The sequence below is a fragment of the Danio rerio genome, chromosome 15 (assembly GCF_049306965.1).
Source record: "Danio rerio strain Tuebingen ecotype United States chromosome 15, GRCz12tu, whole genome shotgun sequence".
Classification (NCBI taxonomy): domain Eukaryota; kingdom Metazoa; phylum Chordata; class Actinopteri; order Cypriniformes; family Danionidae; genus Danio; species Danio rerio.
Genome location: NC_133190.1, coordinates 48635001 through 48657500, shown reverse-complemented (window position 1 = coordinate 48657500; position 22500 = coordinate 48635001). Strand labels below are relative to the sequence as shown.

Below are 22500 nucleotides of genomic sequence, written 5' to 3'. Positions count from 1 at the left end.
GGACTCCCAGAGTTCATCAAGACTCTTTGTGTTCATCTTCAATGCCTCCTCCTTCATCTTACCCCAGACATGCTCAATAATGTTCATGTCTGGTGACTGGGCTGGCCAATCCTGGAGCAGCTTGACCTTCTTTGCTTTCAGGAGCTTTGATGTGGAGGCTGAAGTATGAGGAGCGCTATCCTGCTGGAGAATTGTCCCTCTCCTGTGGTTTGTAATGTAATGGGCAGCACAAATGTCTTGATACCTGAGGCTGTTGATGTTGCAGATCTCTCGCACGCCCCCATACTGAATGAACCCCAAACCATGATTTCTCCTTCACCAAACTTGACTGATTTCTGTGGGAATCTTGACTCCATGTGGGTTCCAGTAGGTCTTCTGCAGTATTGGTGATGATTGGGATGCAGATCAACAGATGATTCAGCAGAAAAATCCACCTTCTGACACTTTTATAAATGATCAACTAGAAGTCAAGTAATTATTTGTTGCTCTTACAACTGGAATCCACAACAAGACTTTTGTCAGGTAGTGCATGCACACACACACACACACACACACACACACACACACACACACACATTGTATAAATACAATGAGTTACAATTCAAAATGACCACTACTGCCGTGCGTGACGCCGCCGCAAGAAAAAGGGATTATTACATTTGGGATTGTAACGTCAGTTTGCAACAATGCCACCAGGGGGCACAAAAGGACGGGATTCAAATAAACAGAAATATACAGTAGCTGTAAATACCCTGCTACTTGTAAATGAAGATGAAATGACGAAACAAAGCAATATAATTCATTAATTATTAAAAACCTGTTACCAAGCTTTGTAAAAGTGTTAGGTGCAATAAGGATTCATTTTTTAAATTAAAACTAAAGAAGTTAAATGAAAGTACAAACATAAATAAATAAGCTAAATACAAAAAATAAATAAACAGGCGACGCAGTGGCGCAGTGGGTAGCACATTCGCCTCACAGCAAGAAGGTCGCTGGTTCGATCCTTGGCTCAGTTGGCGTTTCTGTGTGGAGTTTGCATGTTCTCCCTGCCTTCGTGTGGGTTTCCTCCGGGTGCTCCGGTTTCCCCCACAGTCCAAACACATGCAGTACAGGTGAATTGGGTAGGCTAAATTGTCCATAGTGTATGAGTGTGTGTGTATGTGTGGATTTATCCCAGAGATGGGTTGTGGCTGGAAGGGCATCCGCTGCGTAAAAAAAAACTTGCTGGATAAGTTGGCAGTTCATTCCGCTGTGGCGACCCCAGATTAATAAAGTAACTAAGCCGACAAGAAAATGAATGAATGAATGAAAAATAAACAAATAAATAAATAAAGCAGTGTTTTAGCCTAAACTTAGAGAGAGTGAAAGGACTAAGTCAGTCAATAAATAAGTTTTTTTATTTTCGTTTACATTTTCGTTGTTGGTTGTATTTCACTTTTTCATTTAATGTACTAATTATTGTACATAAATGATTAATGAATAATTAAATAGGCCTAAATAATTGTTTATCTACAGACAATACTAGCGAAACAGGGAGAAACAGTCCGGCACATGGTCTAAAGGGCACTTGGGTTGAATGCTACTTCATCAAAAGCATACAAATAAATAGAGCTACCTCAAGCAGATCACTAAAATTATAATTAAAATCATTTCACTGCAGGACGTCAATTAAATCCCGCAAGTTTATTTTTAATAATATAGCTTCAGTGCAGTTCTTTTTTCAAAACGTCATTATTGTCCTTCAAACACACACAGAATAAAACACAGACTTACACAGGAAAACAAACACACATACCAATTGGTATTGGTGGTTTATGAGGACTCTCCATAGGCATAAAGCATTTTATACAGAAAAAAACTAGGTCATATCACTGTCATTAAACAAAATTCTGTCCTAGCAATCCACCAAAACCAGTACACACACACTTACACACAGATCTGACTCTCACCGGCTGCCTGCGGAGCGACAATGTGTGTGAAACCGGCAGAGAAACTGATGAGCACCACAGGATAAGTGACCCACGCCAGATACTGCAGCACCACATTACTGTCCAGGCCACCGTACATCCATTTCTGTGCTGTAGAGACAAAACATACAGACACACAGGATCTACATGCAATCCAACTGAGCCAAAACATGCTGGAATTCACAAACACAACAACAAAGTGTTTCATGTATTATCAAAGACAATGCTAAGTATGCTAGTATGTTTTTTTTAGCATGCTCAGCCCCTTTTTAGCAAGAATTCATAATAATGTTTGAAAACATGGCCGGTTTGATGCATTCCTTTAAACAAATGGATGTTGCTAGCATGAATTAACATGTTTTAGCATGTTTAAACATGGTTAGCACATTTCTAGCAAGAATTAGAATATTGCTAGCATGAATTAGCATGTTACTTATATGCTTTAACAATTTGTTACACGGCTAATATGATCTGACATATTTCTGACACTGCTTGCATGTTTTATTATTATGCTAGCACAATTCTAGCATGGTTAGAGCACATTTTTAACAAGACTTAGCATGAGCTATTGTGTTTTATACTGTTTTAACATGGTTAGCACATTTACAGAGGTTTCATGTGTTTTTTATGCTTTAACATGTTTACAAAATGTTTAGTATGTTGCTTGCATGTTTTAACAAGGTTAGCACAAAAATGCTTTGCCATTTTTATCACATAGCTAACATGTCAACTATGTTACTTATGCTTGAACACTATTCAAACATTCTAATGTCGCTATCATGTTTTAGCATGTTTTAACATGTTTAGCATGTTTCTAGCAAGCATTAGCGTATCATTAGCATGTTACTTACATGCTTTAACATTTTAATCATATTGATAACATGCTTTAACATTCTTACAACATAACAGGTATTTAATTTGTATGTTTTAACCCTATCCTAACACTTTTATCATGCATTTATAGCAAGAATTAGAATATTGCTAGCATGAATTAGCAAGTTACTTATATGGTTTAACATTTAATCACATGGCTAACATGATCTGGCATGTTTCCAACATTGCTTGCATGTTTTATTACAATGCTAGCACAATTCTTGCACGATTGGTGGACATTTCTAACAAGAATTAGCATAAGCTAATGTGTTTTAACATGCGTAGCACATTTACTGTGAGCATTAAAATACTGAGAGCATTAATTAACACATTTAACGCGTTTTTACGCTTTAACATGTTAAGTATGCTGCTTGCATGTTTTAGCATGTTTCAACAAGTTTAGCACATTTCTAGCAAGACTTAGCATTATTAGCATGACATAGCATGTTGTAAAAATGCTTTGCCATTTTTATCACATAGCTAACATGTCAAGTATGTTACTTATGCTTGAACACTATTCAAACATTCTAATGTAGCTATCATGTTTTAGCATGTTTTAAACATGTTTAGCAAATTTCTAGTAAGAATTAGCATTTCGTTAGCATGTTACTTACATGCTTTAATATTTTTATCATATTAATAATATGCTTACAACATAATAGGTATGTTTTAACACTATGCTAACACTTTTAACATCCATTTTTAGCAAGAATTAGAATATTGCTAGCATGAATTAGAATTTTATTTGTCTGCTTTAACATTTTATTACATAACTAACATGATCCGGCATATTTCCAATATTGATTGCATGTTTTATCACTATGCTAGCACAATTCTAGCATGGTTGGAGCACATTTGAAACAAGAATTAACATGAGCTAATGTGTTTTTAACATCCTTAGCACATTTACAGTGAGCATTAAAATACTGCAAGCATGGATTATTGTTTCATGTCTTATATGCTTTAACATTTTAAGTATGTTGCTTGCATGTTTTAACAAGTTTAGCACAATTCTAGCAAGACTTAACATTATTAGCATGAAATAGCATGTTGTAAAAAAGACAAAATCCTTTAACACATCTAACATGTTGCTTGCATGTTTTAACACTATGCTAACACTTTTAACATACATGTCTAGTAAGAGTTAACATATTGCTAGCCTGAATTGGCACATTACTTATTTGCTTTAACATTTTTTATCACATGACTAACATGATCTGGCATGTTTTCAACATTGCTTGCATGTTTTATTACTATGCTAGCACAATTCTAGCATGGTTGGTGCACATTTGTAACAGGAATTAGCATGAGCTAATGCGTTTTAACATGCTTAGCTAAGCAGAGAGCATTGAAATACTGCAAGCGTGATTTACATGTTAAGTATGTTGCTTGCATGTTTTAACAGGTTTAGCACAATTCTAGCTAGACTTAGCATTATTAGCATGAAATAGCATGTTATTGAAATGCTTTACCACTTTTTATCACATAGCTAACATGTTAAGTTTTTTGCTTGTATGTTTTAATGCTATGCACACATTCTAATGTTGCTAACATGTTTTAGCATGTTTTCACATGTTTAGCGCATTTCTGGCAGGAATTAATGTATCATTAGCATGTTACTTTAAAATTTTTATCTCATTGATACCATGCTTTCACATGCTTCAAACATAATAGGTATGTCACTTGTATCCTTTAACATTATGCTGACATAATTATCATACATTTCTATAAAGAATTAGCATATTAATAGCGTACATGTTACATGTAATAACCTTTGAATAAATAAACAACTCTTTAGTTCTTTAGAAAACCAAGTGTCTTGAAGTTTCAGAGGGCTTCACCTACAAAAATAAATGGAAATTAACCTACACAAGCCATAAAAAAGGTGTAAAATAAAGAGTGTATGGATGCAGAGATGAAGACTGACCCTGCAGGAGGAGTGCGATGCAGAAGTCCATGACGAAGCTGACCAGAGCCATGACCAGTCCCAGTAAAATGAGGAAGATCCAGTCCTCGCCGACCCGCGACATGAGGAACCGCTGACAGTGCACTGCACAGACTACACACACACACACACACACACACTACATTACCCACAATGCACCAGCACACAAAACACCTGACATTGTTCAATCGTATATTTATCAGTAAAATGACTTAACTCTCATAATGCATTCAAAATCTGTCAGTTTTTAAACTAAAGAATGGTTATTTTGTATTTAAAATTTGTTCAGTCAATTGGAATTCTTTGAGCTCTTTGAGAAGTCTTTGGCTTATTTGTTTACATTACAATAGTGGTGGTGTTACCATAGCAACTATTGAATTACCACAACAAATCAATTACTATAGCTATCGTGCTACCATCGCAACAATAAAATTACAAAACAAATCAATTACAACAGTTGTTGTGCTACCATGGCAACTATAGAATTACCATAACAGATCTATTATGATAGTCGATGTGTTACCTTGGCAACTATATAATTTTTAAAACCAATCATTTACAATAGTCAGCATGTTACCATAGCAACTATAGAATAACCACAACAGATCTATTACTATAGATGTTGTGTAACCACAGCGACTATAGAATTAGCATAACAGATCTATTACAATAGACGTTGTGCTACCATGGCAACTATAGAATTTTCTAAACCATCAATTACTATAGTTGTTGTGTTACCATAGCAACTATAGAATTACCATAACAAATCTATTACATTAGTTGATGTGTTACCTTGGCAACTATAAAATTTTCAAACCTAATCAATTACTATAGTTGTCGTGTTACCATAGCAACTATAGAATTACCACAACAGATCTATTACTATAGATGTTGTGCTACCATGGTAACTACAGAATCACAAAAAACATCAATTACTATAGTTGTTGTGTCAGCATAGCAACTATAGAATCACCACAACAGATCTATTACGATAGTCGTTGTGTTACCATGGCAACTATAGAATTTTCAAAACCAATCAATTAGTATAGTCGTCGTGTTACCATAGCAACTATAGAATTACCACGACAGATCAATTATTATAGATGTTATATTAAAATTCAATATTAAAAAAATTCAATATCACCACAATCATATGAATAATAATAATAATAATAATAATAATAATAAATAAATAAATAAAATAATAATAACAGGGTGACGTAGTAGTGCAGTAGGTAGTGCTGTCACCTCACAGCAAGAAGGTCGCTGAATTGCTGGTTCGAGCCTCTGCTCAGTTGGTGTTTCTTTGTTGAGTTTGCATGTTCTCCCTGCGTTCGTGGGGGTTTCCTACGGGTGCTCCAGTTTCCCCCACAGTCCAAACACATGTGGTACACGTAAATTGGGTAGGCTAAAGTGTCCATAGTGTGTCCACGCCAACACAGGGAGAACATGCAAACTCCACACAGAAAGGACAACTGACCCAGCCAGGACTCGAACCAGCAACCTTCTTGCTGTGAGGCCACAGTGATAAGCACTGAGCCACCATGCCACCCCGATCAATCTATTTATTTAGTTAATCATTAATTCCTCAATTTTATCATAAGCATCAGGTCTGGAGAAGCATCTCCGCCATCCATAACACAAACACACGGATGCGGTGTGTTTCCATGACAATGCAGATGACAGCCAATGATGAGTCATCAAATGATGGAGCGAGAAGCGGCGGCGCAGGACACTTAAAATGATGATGGTGAAACCAGTGCAGAAACACAAACACACACACACTGACTTCACACACTGAATGACAAATGAAAGCATTAGATGACACACACAAACACACACACACACACACACACACACACACACACACACACACACACACACACACACACATATATATATATGTATACAACCACACAGAGACACACATACACACACACATACATACATACATACTTACACAAACCACACTCAGACAGATGCATACACACACGCGCACACACACACACACACACACACACACACACACACACACACACACAAACATACTTTTTCACACACACATGCACACTCACAGTACACATGCACGCTCACAGTACACACGCACGCTCACACACAGTAAATATACATACACGCATACACACAGTCACACACATATATAGACACATTATACAGACAATCACACACACGCTTATACAGACAATCACACACACACACACACACACACACACATGACTACAAACACTAACTTATACACACACGCAGTCTCACATACAAAGACACACACACACACACACACACACACACACCACACACACCACACACACACACACACACACACACACACACACACACACACACACACACACACACAGAATCTAATGTCTTGTTTATGTAGATGCAATGAGGCAAGAGCTTTATGTAAGAGAGTGTGTGTGTGTGTGTGTGTGTATGAGTTTTATAACACCACTCAATCAAAACAGTCATTTTCCCACATCTCTCTCTCTCTCTCTCTCTCTCTCTCTCCTTCATTTAAACCCTCGCTTTCTGTTCACACACAGCTCACATTACCTTCCTCTAACACGCACACACAGAAACACACACACACACACACACAAAAAACACACACAAACAAACAAACACAGACAAACACACACACATTCAAATGAGTCTATTTAGCCTTACATCACAGATCTACAGAATGCTCAATACTGATTGGCTGATGATCTCTCTAAGGTGTTCAGTTATTGTCAGATAAACGCACAGATAAAGTAGTTCCGGCAGGTTTTGTGCGCATTACTGCTCCATATCACTACGCTGAATGATTTGAGTTATTTCACAGCTCAAAAACCACTATTCCAACATATGTTTTGCGCAGCAGATGGCCTTCGAGCTGCAACCCAGTACTGGGAAACACCCATTAACACTCTTTCACACACACATTCATACACTACGAACAATTTAGTTCATCAATTCCTCTATAGCACATGTCTTTGGACTGTGGGGGAAACCGGAGCACCTGGAGGAAACCCATGCCAACACAGGGAGAACATGCAAACTCCACACAGAAAGGACAATTGACCCAGCCGGGACCCGAACAAGCGACCTTCTTGCTGTGAGGCCACAGTGATAAGCACTGAGCCACCATGCCACCCCTATCAATCTATTTATTTAGTTAATACCAAATTTGTCATGTACTTTGTGTCACAAAAACACACACACCATCACACATACACACACACACACAAACATGATCAAATAAATAAATAAATAAATAAAGACTATGTTACTAATGAACACAGGGTGAATCCTCCTTTGTTGAGCGCATTATGATTTTATTCTTTATTGTTTTTATGTCTTATACTCCTATTTTATGTTCATTTTATTATTGTTAATGTAAAGAACTTTGAAATACCAGTGTGTATGAAATGTACTAGAAATATAGTTGTCTAATAAATGCAGTTTCATCCATTTATTTATTTAACACACTATTGTATTTTGTGCACTAAGACACAAACACACAAAATAAAACACTTAAAAATAGCACGCTAAAATCCCAAATAACTAAATAAATAAATAAAGTAAATAAGTAAATAAATCAAATAAATAAGTAAACGGATAGATAGATAAATAAATAAATAAATAAATAGGCAAAAAAGTAAATAAGTAAATAAATAAAGAAAATAAGTAAAAATTATAAAGGTAATGAGTTAATAAATAAATAAATAATTCAATAAATAAACTGGACAATAAGTAAATAAATAATGAATAAGAAAATAAGTAAATAAATAAATAAACGTAAATAATAAGTAAATAAATAAGTAAATAAAAAAGGAAAATAAATAAAGAAAAAAATAAAGAAAATAAGTAAATAAATAAGTAAACAAATAATTAAATAAATGAATAAGAAAATAAGCAAATAAATAAATAAGTGAATAAATAAATAAGCTAATATGTTAATAAATAAATAAATAATTAAATGAATAATTAGAAAATAAATAAATAAATAATAAAAAATTTAAAAAATAGTAAATAAATAATATAATTCATACAAGAATAAGTAATTAAATAAATAAATAAATAGAAAAATAAGTAAAGAAAAAAACAACTAAATAAGTAAAACATATATAAATAAGTAAACAAATAAATAGTTAAATAAATACGTAATTAAACAAATAAATAGGTAATTAAATAAGTAAATAAACCAATAAATTAGTAAATAAGTAAGAAAATACATAAATAAATAAAGAATAAGTAAATAAGTAAATATATAAATAAATAAGTAAATAAATAAATAAGTAAATAAGTAAGAAAATACATAAATAAATAAATAACGAAAATAAGTGAATAATTAAAACAATAAGTAAATAAATATAAAAACAGAAATAAGTGAATAAAAAATGAATAAAAATTAAATAAGTAAATGAATAAATAAGTAAATAAATACGCAATTTAAAAAATAAATAGGTAAACAAATAAGTAAAAAAATACATTATTAAGTAAATAGGTAAATAAAAATAAGTAAACAAGTACATTAAAATACAAATAAAATATAAATATAAAGTACACAAGTAAATAAATAAATAGGTAAGAAAATACATAAAAAATAAGTTAAAAAAGTACATTAACAAATAAATAAATAAGTAAATAAATAAATAAGTAAATAAATGTAAATAAGTAAATAAATAAGTAAATAAATAAATGAATGAATAAGTAAATAAATTAAAAAACAAAAATAAGTAAATAAGTAAAACAATAAATAAGTAAATAAATAAAAAAACAGGAATAAGTAAATAAATAAGTAAATCAATAAATCAATAAATAAAATAAAAACGGTTCTATCAATTTAATTATAGTTAATCCCCACTTTATTTTTTATTTATCAGTATATGAAAACAAAAACTTACAAAAAAACACTAATTGTCAGAAAAAATGTTAACAGACATATTGAAGGATGAGAAGGCATCAAAAAGCGATTGTAAGATTTCGTCAGTGAGTATATTTAGTTTGTATTTAGTGCATCCGTTAGCAGCGGTGAGCTGATACACAAATTAATATGTGCTTTTATTAATAAATATGCATTTCAATAATATTTTTTACCAGAAAAAAAGTCCGGCGGCGCTGATGCATATGCAAACCCTGAGAACAAACAACAGACAGATTGAGGAGGAGGAGAAAAACATAGAGAAAACTGGCAGAAAAACACATTTACGGAACACGCGCGCGCACACACACACACTCTTGCCAACATCTATTTGCAGATCAGCAGAAAGTACACAACACACATTTATTGTGTCTCAAGCAGAAATTAAGTCTTTGCAGTATTAGTCTATTGTTTCACAAATAGGGAAGCATGGTGGTTCAGTGGTGAGCACTGTGGCCTCACAGCAAGAAAGTTGCTGGTTCGAGTCTCGGCTGGGTTAGGTTGTATTTCTGTGTGGAGTTTGCATGTTTTCCTTGTGTTGGCGTGGGTTTCCTCCGGGTGCTCCGGTTTCCCCCATAGTCCAAACACATGCGCTATAGGGGAGTTATTTAAGCTAAATTGGACTTAATTGTGAAAGAGTGTGTGTAGGTGTTTCCCAGTGCTGGGTTGCAGCCGGAAGTGCAAAAACATGCAAACTCCATAGAAAAATGCCAACCGGCCCAGGCAGGACTCGAACCAGTGGCCTTCTTGCTGTGAGGGCACAGTCCTAACCACTAAGCCATCGTGCCACCACTTTGTCACATTATTTTTATTATTAATATGCACTATTAATAATGAAAGAAACATAATAAATAAAAGGCAATAAAAGGGTGAAAAATACAAAAAAAACTAAAGATAAATATTTTAAATTTACAGTATAATATTTCGTTTAGTATAATATTTATTATTAATTAAATTTTTATTAATATTTATAGTTTTATATATATATATATATATATATATATATATATATATATATATATATATATATATATAAAACTATAAATATTAATAAAAAAAAAATATATATATATATATATATATATAAGTAAATAAAAAAAATCAAATAAGTAAATAAACAAATGAATAAGTACATAAATAAATAAGTAAATAAATTAATAACTAAATTAAAAATAATTAAAAATAAGCTAATAAATAAATAAGTAAATAAATAATTAAATAAATAGGTAAATATATAAAAAAGTAAATAAATAATTAAATAAATAGGTAAGTAAATAAATAAGTAAATAAATAAATAAATAAATGAAAAATACATTAATAAATAAAATGAATAAATAAATAAATCAGTAAATAAATGAATAAATACAATAATAAATAAATAAATAAATAAATAAATAAATAAAGGAACTGTAAAATAAATTAAAGGCCACGTAAACAGAAATGTATTTCCATGATGACTGATAATTAATTTCAAACTAATTTATAACATAATGATTTAGTTGTTTTCATCTTGGTACAATTTATTATTATTATCATTATTATTATTATTATTGATTATGATCATATTTAAATAATATTCAATTATTTATTAATTTAATTATTAAATCATAAACAACAACAATGACATTAATAATAATAATAAAATAAACAGTAAAAATAATGTATTGTTGTTGACACACACAGAGATTAATTGATTTATTTTTATTATGTTTTACTGTTCAAATAGTCATTTATTTAATAATTTAATAGAATTTAATAATGATAAAAACATAAATAATGGTCTAATGCTGTTGTTACACACACACACACACACACACACACACACATACACAAACACACCAGTTTCAGTAAAGTGTGTGTTTTCCACAGGAGGGAATACAGCAGGTTAATGAAAGTCAAAGTCAGACTCCCTGAATGAACTAGTTGACTAGTTGTCATGGTGACGAGAGAAGCGGACAGTTAGCTGTAGTGATGATGTCACTGAGAGTGACAGTTTAATCTCTTTAGTGCTCCCATGTTGACATGGCAACAACAAACCTCTCGTCATCACCTGATGAGCAGAGCAGCACACACACATGCACACACACTCTCTCTCCCTCACACAAACACACACACACTTAACACTTAAGTTAACATGCACTATACACATAGTCAAAAACACACAGGACACACACACACACTCGCACAGACATTTGCGCACACACTCTCTCTCTCATTCTCTCTCTATTGCTGTCTTTCACACAAACAGACACACACACACACACACACACACACACACACACACACACACACACACACACTTAACACTTCAGTTAACATGCACTATACACATAGTCAAAAACACATAGGACACACACACACACTTGCACAGACATTTGCGCACACACTTTCTCTCTCATTCTCTCTCTATTGCTGTCTTTCACACAAACAGACACACACACACACACACACACACACACACACACACGCACACACACTTAACACTTATGTTAACAAACATTATACACACTGTTAAAAACACTCTTTCATTTTCTCTCTCTCTCACACACACTCACACAAACCCACACAATATACACACTCAAACATACACAATATAAAATATACAATATACTCACACAATATTAAAGCACCCTCAAACACACACACACACACACACAAACATACACAAACATAATATAAATGCATACTCAAATACACACACACACACTCTATACATACTCTTTCGAATGCACACACTTAAACACACACACACACACACACACACACACACACACACACACAAACACACAAACACACAAACACACAAACACACACACACACACACACACACACACACACACACACACACACACACACACACACACACACATGTTTGTTTTTGTGAAAAGTGGGGACATTACATAGGTTTCCATTCATTTTATGCAGCCCAAACCGTATATTGTATTGCCCTCACCCCACCCCACCCCTAAACCCTACCATCACAGGAGACTGTGTGCAGCTTTACTCCCTGATTAAACTCATCCTGTAGGATTTATAAGCATTTTGAGAAATGAGGACGTCACCAGTGTCCTCATATTTCACCTCCTTTTTGTAATACCTGTGTCATACCCATGTCATTATACAGATTTGTGTCCTGATATGTCACAAAAACACGTACACACACACACACACACACATATATATATGCACACTTTAAAATACACACACGTAATGCCTCTGACTCAGCTCTGGTGATTATCAGCAGAGCACTGGCGACACCTTTAGGACTAACACACACCCTACACTCGCACACAAAACACTGAAGACTTCATACAAGGCTGTCTGTTGCGCTTTTTCTCTCTTACACACACACACACACACACACACACACACACACACACACACACACACACACACACACAATTTTAATTTATTTAAAGGTTTTGTATTTTATTTTTCAAAATGTCGTGTTTATAATATTTACTGCTACAAAACTGGTTACTGCGGAACAAACAAACAAACAAACAAACAAACATACATGTATATTTTACTCTAGTACTCCGGCATTTTGTTAAAAGTGATAGTGAATTTTATCAAGGGTGACTTTTTGATTCAGATTATAAACAGACTTGCTTAAACTGTGGCAGAAAGATAGCCAAAACAGATCACAGGCAATGCTTTTTATATCCAGTAGGGGGCGAACAGGTCACACACTACTGTAAATATAAGCTAGAAAACCTACACATACCCTAACAGTGACTTTAAGAAATGAACAAAGCAAAACTGACCCTAAACCTAAACCTGACTTAAGGCCTATTAACTAATTGCAGAAATAGAGATATTTGCTTTTAAATAAAGACTAAAAACAAAGAAGATCAAATCAAATTCAGAAAACATTACAAAAAATATACTGAAAAACGTCAAATTTACTGCAGCACCATTCAATATTTGATCTGAAAAAGTGTGTGCAGTATAAATGAGTGTGTGTATGCTACTGTTTGTGTATTTGTGTGTGTATTTGTGTGTGTGTGTGTGTGTGTGTGTGTGTGTGTGTGTGTGTGTGTGTGTATACATATATTCATACACACACACACACACTTATACACTAACCGGCCACTATATTAGGTACACCTGTCCAACTGCTCGTTAACGCAAATTTCGAATCAGCCAATCACATGGCAGCAGCTCAATGCATTTAGGCATGTAGACATGATCAAGACGATCTGCTGCAGTTTAAACTGAGCATCAGAATGAGGAAGAAAGGGGATTTAAGAGACTTTGAACTTGGCATGGTTGTCTGTGCCAGACGGGCTGATCTGAGTATTTCAGACATCCCAAGTTGGGAAAAGTAATTTCCGGGGGAGACAGAGTTGATTTGCGGGAGGTTGCGGGAGACTGGGTGGTTCAGGGTTGGGGTTATGGTGATGTTGAGTGACGTATCTGTATGGGGCCGTGTGCGCACAAGGTACCTGAAGAGCAGTGGGGGTGAGTTGCGCGTAACTTACATGAAGAGCTGGGAGGGATGCAGTGGAGAGGGGTTTGCGACCTATTTAAGGACCCGGTGGGGGACGCAGGATTTCCTGTGGAGATTATCATTCATTTAAGGGCATCCGGGGTCTCTATGCATTTGCAGGAGACTCCCGGAACTTCTGGGAGACTTAGGATGTCTAGTATTTCAGAAACTGCTGATCTACTGGGATTTTCACGCACAACCATCTCTAGGGTTTACAGAGAATGGCCTGAAAAAGAGGAAATACTCAGTGACCGGCAGTTCTGTGGGCGCAAATGCCTTGTTAATGCCAGAGGTCAGAGGAGAACGGCCAGACTGGTTTCAGCTGATAGAAAGGTAACAGTAACTCAAATAAGCACTCGTTACAGCAGGGGTCTGCAGAAGAGCATCTCTGAACACACAACACGTCCAACCTTGAGGTGGATGGGCTACAGCAGCAGAAGAGCACACCGGGTGCCGCTCCTGTCAGCTAAGAACAGGAAACTGAGGCTACAATTCACACAGACTCACCAAAACTGGACAATAGAAGATTGGAGAAACGTTGCCTTCTCTGATGAGTCTCCATTTCTGCTGACACATTCAGATGTTCGGGTCAGAATTTGGCCTCAACAACATGAAAGCATGGATCCATCCTGCCTTGCATCAGCGGTTCAGGCTGGTGGTGGTGGTGTAATGGTGTGGGGGAGATTTTCTTGGCACACTTTGGGTCTATTAGTACCAATTGAGCATCGTGTCAACGCCACAGCCTACCTGAGTATTGCTGCTGACCATGTCCATCCCTTTATGAGCACAGTGTCTCCATCTTCTGATCTCCCAGCAGGATAACGCACAATGTCATAAAGCGTGAATCATCTCAGACTGGTTTCCTGAACATGACAATGAGTTCACTGTACTCAAATGGCCTTCACAGTCACCAGAACTCAATCCAATAGAGCAGCTTTGGGATGTGGTGGAACGGGAGATTGGCATCATGGATGTGCAGCCGACAAATCTGCAGCAACTGTGTGATGCTATCATGTCAATATGGAGCAAAATCTCTGAGGAATATTTCCAGTGTCTTGTTGAATCTCTGCCATGAAGGATTAAAGCAGTTCTGAAGGTAAAAGTGGGTCCGACCAGGTACTAGTAAGGTGTACCTAATAAAGTGGCCGTGAGTATGTATAGGCAAGTGTGTGTGTACAAGTAACAAAAAAAAAGTGCATGTAATCTATCAAAATGCAGGTACAGTCTGCGAGTATTCAACATGTAGTTTACCCTAATTATTAGGTGCTGTTTTATTAACGTTGCATTAATGTTGTCAGATTGTTACATCAGTGTTGTGGAAAGCGTTTTAGATGTTGTGTAATGGTGCACTGATGGACTTACTTCGACACTTGACGCATCTTCCCTTCTCGTACTCCAGCAGTTTGAGCGACGGACTGCGTTCAGAAATGGAGCGTCGCTGTCGGCCATCCTCACGCAGACGAGCTGCTTCTTCTCTAGCATATACACCCAGTTCCTGAGTGTAGCGGCCATACATCTACACACACACACACACACACACACACATAAAATATTAGTATTAATACATTAAATATAATTTATATTATTAGAATACATTTTTTATTATATTTATTGATATTTGTGTGTGTGTGTGTGTGTGTGTGTGTGTGTGTGTGTGTGTGTGTGTGTGTGTGTGTGTGTGTGTGTGTGTGTTCCGAATAGCGCCCAGGCACGGTTCAGTTGGCCACTGCGCACCTGAGAGCCAAACTGAAGACACAAGGTCACTTTAAGGGACTGTTTGATATAGATTTATCAATCATTCTTACTTTTGAATGAACGGTCATAGTTGATCAATGATGCAAACCCATCAAGTATAAAAGCCTCGTCCATGGTATACCGTGGGATCTAAAATTAGCAACGCTGTCAGTTTCAATACTGTTATACAGTTATAAAAAGCAATGCACTTATAGGAGACAAGTATTCAATATTATTTATTTAATGCCTACAAATGCGTATGCGTGATTGTCATCACAGGACAGTGTGGAGGAGAGGGAGAGAGGGAGCAGTGGCGAGTGGTGCACCAAGTGACCTGCAGTTTGGCAGTATTTCCGGTTTCGACCGAACGAGAAGGGAGACGTGGTAAATACAAACTAGAGGTCTGCATTTCCACCTACCAGATTTCTTGTGGTGCGGGAATGAATTTCCAAATAAAGCGCGGGAGCGGTCGGTAACTTTGGTGTAATTTGACAGGGAGCGGGTGCATAGTCTAACAATATAGCTCCCGAGCGAGCAAGCACGCGCATCCTCGTGGATGCTGTTTGTTTGTATGTATGTATGTATGTATGTATGTATGTATGTATGTATGTATGTGTGTGTGTGTGTGTGTGTGTGTGTGTGTGTGTGTGTGTGTGTGTGTGTGTGTGTGTGTGTGTGTGTGAAAGAGAGAGAGAGCCTAGTGCTGTGCGTCTCTCTCTGGCCCCATTTACACTAGTGTGCTTTAGTTTTAAAACAGCGTGTTAGATCAAAAACGATCCACACTAGCGTTTCACCTAGCGTTTCTGAACATATCTCCGTCCACACGACGCCACCAAAAACGTATATCTTGTGACCATTCGCGCACTCTGGGCATGCGCATTCTAGTATAAACAGGAAGCATGTGTCTCGCTCGGCATTTGGTTATTGTTAGTCTACAAACGCCGGTTGAACAATGAACGCGATGGCAAAGAAAGCAAGAGAGGTATTTTTGTGGACAGACGACGAGGTCGAGTTGTTACTAAACGTAACAAATGAATAACTGCACAATGGCGCCTAAAACAGACAATAGTGCAAACAACGCTGCCATTTCTGTGTCCGTGTTGTTGTTTACAGTGAAGGCTGGTCTGCTGTCTTCCGGTCGCGTTAAAGCCATGTGTTATAGTCATGTGATAGGGCTTGACGAATAAGGGAAGAATACGCAATGACACAAAAGCCCCAATCAGGCAGCCCCGCCTCCGTTTTCAGATGTCTCCGTTTTCCCTCATCCACACTGTGACGGAGCAGCAGCGATTAATAATGAAAACAGCCTCTCCAGCGTTTTCAAAACGCTCCGTTTTCGGCAATCGAAAACTCCGGCGTAGTGTGGACGGATGGCGGAACCGGAGCAAAACTTAAAACTAAAACGCATTAGCGAACCTAAGGTCACATAAACGGTATTCAGTTTCTGAATGGTTTAGGCACAAGCCAACAGTTTGGTGACGCTGTCTGAGCCTTACGTCATAATCTTATTTATAATAATACCGTGCATAAGTATAAATTCGGCAGAGTATAAATCCAGCTTCAGACACCAGACGTGCACATTCGCATGTTATTTAAAATGAAACTATTCAGATGGCTCTCTGAAATGTGAACTGCGTCCTGAGTCGTGGCTGAGAGCCGCAGACAGCCGCCGACTTGCGTCGCCAGTGAGTGTATCCTGATAGAAACCTATGCTTACAATTCTAAAATGAATCCGGTGTGCAACCCCCTTAACACTTGTGTCATGTTGTCTAAATGTAAATAGAAACAACATTGCACTTTCTTATTATTTATATAAAAAAAACAACTGTAAGTGACTATATTTTAAAGTTAAATTGAGAATAAACGTCATTAAAGCCGCCTTTCCACTGCACACGACAAACGAAAAGCGACAGACCGGAAGTCATTCATTTCCAATGGAGAGCAGTTCGGGAGCTGCGTGGAGTTCCGATCATCTCCGTATGCGGAAAATTCGGATCCGAATTGAGCTGCAGATCCGTTGAAATATTTGAACTCCTGCGACTAGACCGTATGCGACCTGCCGACCGGATATGATGTATTCCAGGGTTTTTTAAAGTCTAAGACAGTGGGCCTCCCTTTTGACACAACTTATCCATTGGCGCCCCCCTCCTCCCAAACACGCACGCACGCACACACATACACACACACACACACACACACACACATACATATATATACATATACAGTATATATAAATACACAGACAGATGTCAGACTGTTAACTCACTTTTATCATCATTTGCATGAAAGTGCAATTATTTACAGAGTAATACGTATTTTAATCTAACGTTTTTAAAACTAGGATGATGGTTCAATATAGAATAGATCCAAGAACTCTTCATCCCAGTCAAAACAGTCGAAGTTTAGCGGGTCTCATGCTGTCATTAGCCAAAATATCTTGACAAACCACACTTAAAGGTCGTGGTTCATCAGCTGGTCCTGTCCACGTAAATCCTAAACTCAAATACTGATCATCATATCGTCGTCTTTTTGGTTTAAGCCCTGAACTTGAAGGCTTTTGTAGCGAGGGGGCGTGACCGAGAGCCGTGGGAACGGAGTGAGGCCACCGCGTAAGTGGATACACCTGCGGTGCGCACCTGCCTCGGATCCCATGGAAGGAGCTCTGGATCATAAAAGGAGGAACGAGGGCAGAGGAAGCCGAGAGAGGACCGGACCCGGACATATTTTACTTTTGCTTTCAGTTTGACGGCAGTCCACGTGAGGAGCTGCTGTCCGTTTGTTCTGGTTTAGACGGCAGCCTCCGTGAGGAGCTGCTGTCACTGTTATTAATAAATCATTTTAAAACTGCGTCGGTTCTCCGCCTCCTTCTTCCCGGCAGCCAAAGCGCCATGAACTTCATTACAACTTTGAATAGGGGGGTCTCAGAAACCGAACCATTGTATTAGCTGGCATATACCTGTATTGGCGGGCTTGCCAAACAGAAGCGAATTCACAGCTATGGCCTTCTGGGTAAAAAAGGTTTTCTTATATTTGACGTATTATTTTTTTTGCTTTGTTTAATTAAAACGTTTAAATATAGTAAAAAATACATATAATAATTAAACTTAATAATTATATTTTTATTATATTATATTTTTTCCCGCGCCTCCCCTGACATGCTCTGGTGCCCCCCAGGGGAGGCGCGCCTAACACTTTGAAAACCCCTGATGTATTCCATTGTTGTGCAAGCAGATGTGTGCGCGCAAGATGAGAAATAGGAGTTTATTTGGTTATTTTTTTTAATTATAAAAAGTCTATATTAAAAAAAATAATAATAAATAACTTATCTGTTCATAAATATAAGTAAGAAAGTAATAAAAATATATATTTTAATGTTGTCTCCACATTCCCTCCAATATTTTAGCAGTCCATGAGTTTCTAGTATTCATTCATTCATTAAACCATGTAAACCCACAGAGAATAAAGGCTCTTGCTTTTGCAAGACACCATGAGAATCAGCTTCTCTCCTCATGGTGCACGACAACAATGAAAATACTGTGCGGCTGCCACAAGGGGACATATTCCGACAGTCGTGTAAAAATGTCGTGTGCAGTGGAAAGCCGGCTTAACACTCCACAGAACAACACATAACATAAACATCTGCTCAAACACTATAAAATAATAACACTCATACCTGTCAACATTGGGATGTGAAAATAAGGGATATGCCACCATAATAAGGGATATAAAAATCCATAATAATCTTTCATTTACTAAAATTTAGTTTTTATTACATTAAATAAGAGGTGTCACTTTAAAAATGCACACATCTAACGTTATAATGAAAGCTTTCGACTGCTTTCCTAACATTCAATGCTCATTTAGGACAAAATTAGTTGTGTTTGGGGAAAAAAAAACCCCGCTAAGATCCACATCCTTATATGTTTTTATTATTAATTATGTGTGCATGTCTGTTTAAACACGCACCCAAAAGCCAGACTTTCTCTCCGCGTGTACAGAATCCGTTTGGGAAACAGCTTCTATTCATCACTATGGAGCGCGTCAGCTGCCAGTCATGCACCCATATATAACTGTTTTAGGGATTGTATAGGATGGGCGACGGCACCTGTAATCAAAATTAAATGGAATCGCGCCGTTTTTAATATTATTTATAAGAGTTTTCATTCCTAAACAAAGCCAAAGCACAGAAGACTCACGTTTTAGAGCAAGGGGCGACCCCTGGTGGTTCGGCTGTATGGGTTGGGTATAGGGAGGCTCGGCTGTTCAGAGAAAGACGGAAAATACGAGAGAAATACGGGGAAATACCTTTACGGGATTATAGCGGGATAGAACTGTAAAATACGGGAGAATCCCAGGAAAAACGGGAGGGTTGACAGGTATGATAACACTATAATAACAATAATGTAAACTAGTACTCATAATAAACACACACACACACACACACACACACTGGGATGGTCCAGTGGTCTTGTCATTTTCACATTGCTGTGGAAATATTGTACAGTGTGTTCTGCTGATTTTGCGTCTTTGGTGGGTTTGTTGTCACTGACCTCTTGATCTGGAAATGTCTACACACCCAAAAGACCAAAGGTCAAAGGGCAGCTAACATATTAGTCTTCATCAGTAATGTGCTTCTTTGTGTCACACACACACATAGACAGAACAAGAGACAGACAGACGCACACATACATACATACATACCCACACAGTGACAGAAAGATATAGACACACAGACACACACACACACACACACACACACACACACACACACACACACACACACACACACACACACACACACACAGAGAAAGATAGACACACACACAGATGTGTCATTGGGTTAGTATGACTGTATGTGATTGCATTATTATGTGCGTGTGTGTGTGTGTGTGTGTGTGTGTGTGTGTGTGTTTGTGTGTGTGTACTGCTCTGTCAGCATTCCACAAAGCAGACAGGAAGTGTTTTCCCAGAATCCTCTGCTCTGCTGGTCAGCACGGGTTTCTACAAAAATGAGCTGAATTTAGACATGCACTGAAGTGGCTTGATGACACTCAGCCTGAAGGTGTCTAAACTGTTATAACAATATATAAAAACAATAATAATAACAACAACAACAACAACAACAATAATATATATATATATATATATATATATATATATATATATATATATATATATATATATATATATATATATATATATATATATTATTAAATTAATAACTATGATGATAATAATATTATTTATAATAATAATAATTAAATTATTAATAATAATGCTTACATTAAAAATAATAATAACAACAATCAAAATAATTTAAATAATAAAGATAATACTTTAATAATAATAATAATAGTAATAATAATAATAATAATAATTAAATTAATAATAATAAAAAATAATAATAACCGTAATAATATTTTAATCAAAATAATACAATTTATATTAAAAGTAATAAAATTAATGATATTAATTAAAATAATAATCATAATTACATTGTTACAATAAAATTGCATAATAATAATATTAATACCTCCTAATAATAATTTAACATTAAGCAAGTTGACTTAAAATACCTACAGATAAAAACATCAACACTGAAGACATTCAGTTCAGTTGAGTTCAGTACACAAACACAAACACATCCACACACACACACACACACACACACACACACACACACACACACACACTTCAGGATTTGTTGTTTGTTGTTTTTCTGAAATGACGAAAGTTTCAGAAGGTCACATGACCACATTAAAGTAGTCTGACCGAAGCTCTTGAACAGCAGGAGCACAAAATGAGTTACCAGCCTAAATACAGAAAACACAATAAAGCAACACACACGAGCACGCACACACACAGCATCTACAAAGAGAGAAAGAGAGAGAGAGAGAGAGAGAGAGAGAGAGAGAGAGAGAGCTGTGATTATGTGCAGCTTTATGTCTGTAATTACAGGAGGACGATCAAGAGACGCGTGACCCCGACCCAACACACACACACACACACACACACACACACACACACACACACACACACACACACACTACACAATACACAAACACACACAATAAAACTTAAATATGTCATTATTTTTAACGTGAATTTTTAATAATATAACTTTTTTTTTATTACACTCATTGCAAGGAATCAATACTCGGTATCAGCTGATCACCATGACAAGGAATTGGTACTCTGTATCGGCTGCTAAAATCCCGATTGGAGCATCCCTAGCTTTGACCCAACTTGGCTGTCAGAGCAGCAATGCTCCCCCTGGCTGTACAAGCCTGATTTAGGAAAAATCAGTATACTTACATTTTTATAAGTATACTTAAGTAAAGGAAAAGTATAAAAGTATACTTCATTTAGGAAGTATGCTAATATCAATGTACTAATAGTGTAGGTGAGTCCACTTTCTAGCTTTAAAAGTTTTGTATTTTAGGTTTAAAAGAGCCTCTATTGCCCTGACGGTCGCAGGCAGCAGTGTAAACTGTGAGAGAGACTTCTCAACCAAGAACAGGGTAAAAAATACTTTTTACAACAGCATATGCAGCTTTAAGCTAAG

General features: G+C 36.3%; 1 protein-coding gene across 7 annotated transcripts in view; it reads right to left on the bottom strand.

Annotated features, from left to right (window-relative positions):
• clcn2b (chloride channel, voltage-sensitive 2b) overlaps positions 1 to 22500 on the bottom strand; it is a 107391-nt gene that overhangs the window by 49653 nt on the left and 35238 nt on the right. For 4 of the 7 annotated variants that reach the window (XR_012390330.1, XM_073922661.1, XM_068217837.2 and 1 more), the window contains 3 exon segments: positions 15564 to 15717; positions 4768 to 4899; positions 1950 to 2078 (listed from right to left, as the gene is read on the bottom strand). Coding sequence is in view for 6 of the 7 variants with exons in the window: in XM_073922661.1 (XP_073778762.1) it covers positions 1950 to 2078; positions 4768 to 4899; positions 15564 to 15717 (415 nt within the window). In the remaining variant the exon portion in view is untranslated. 7 annotated transcript variants of the gene reach the window in all.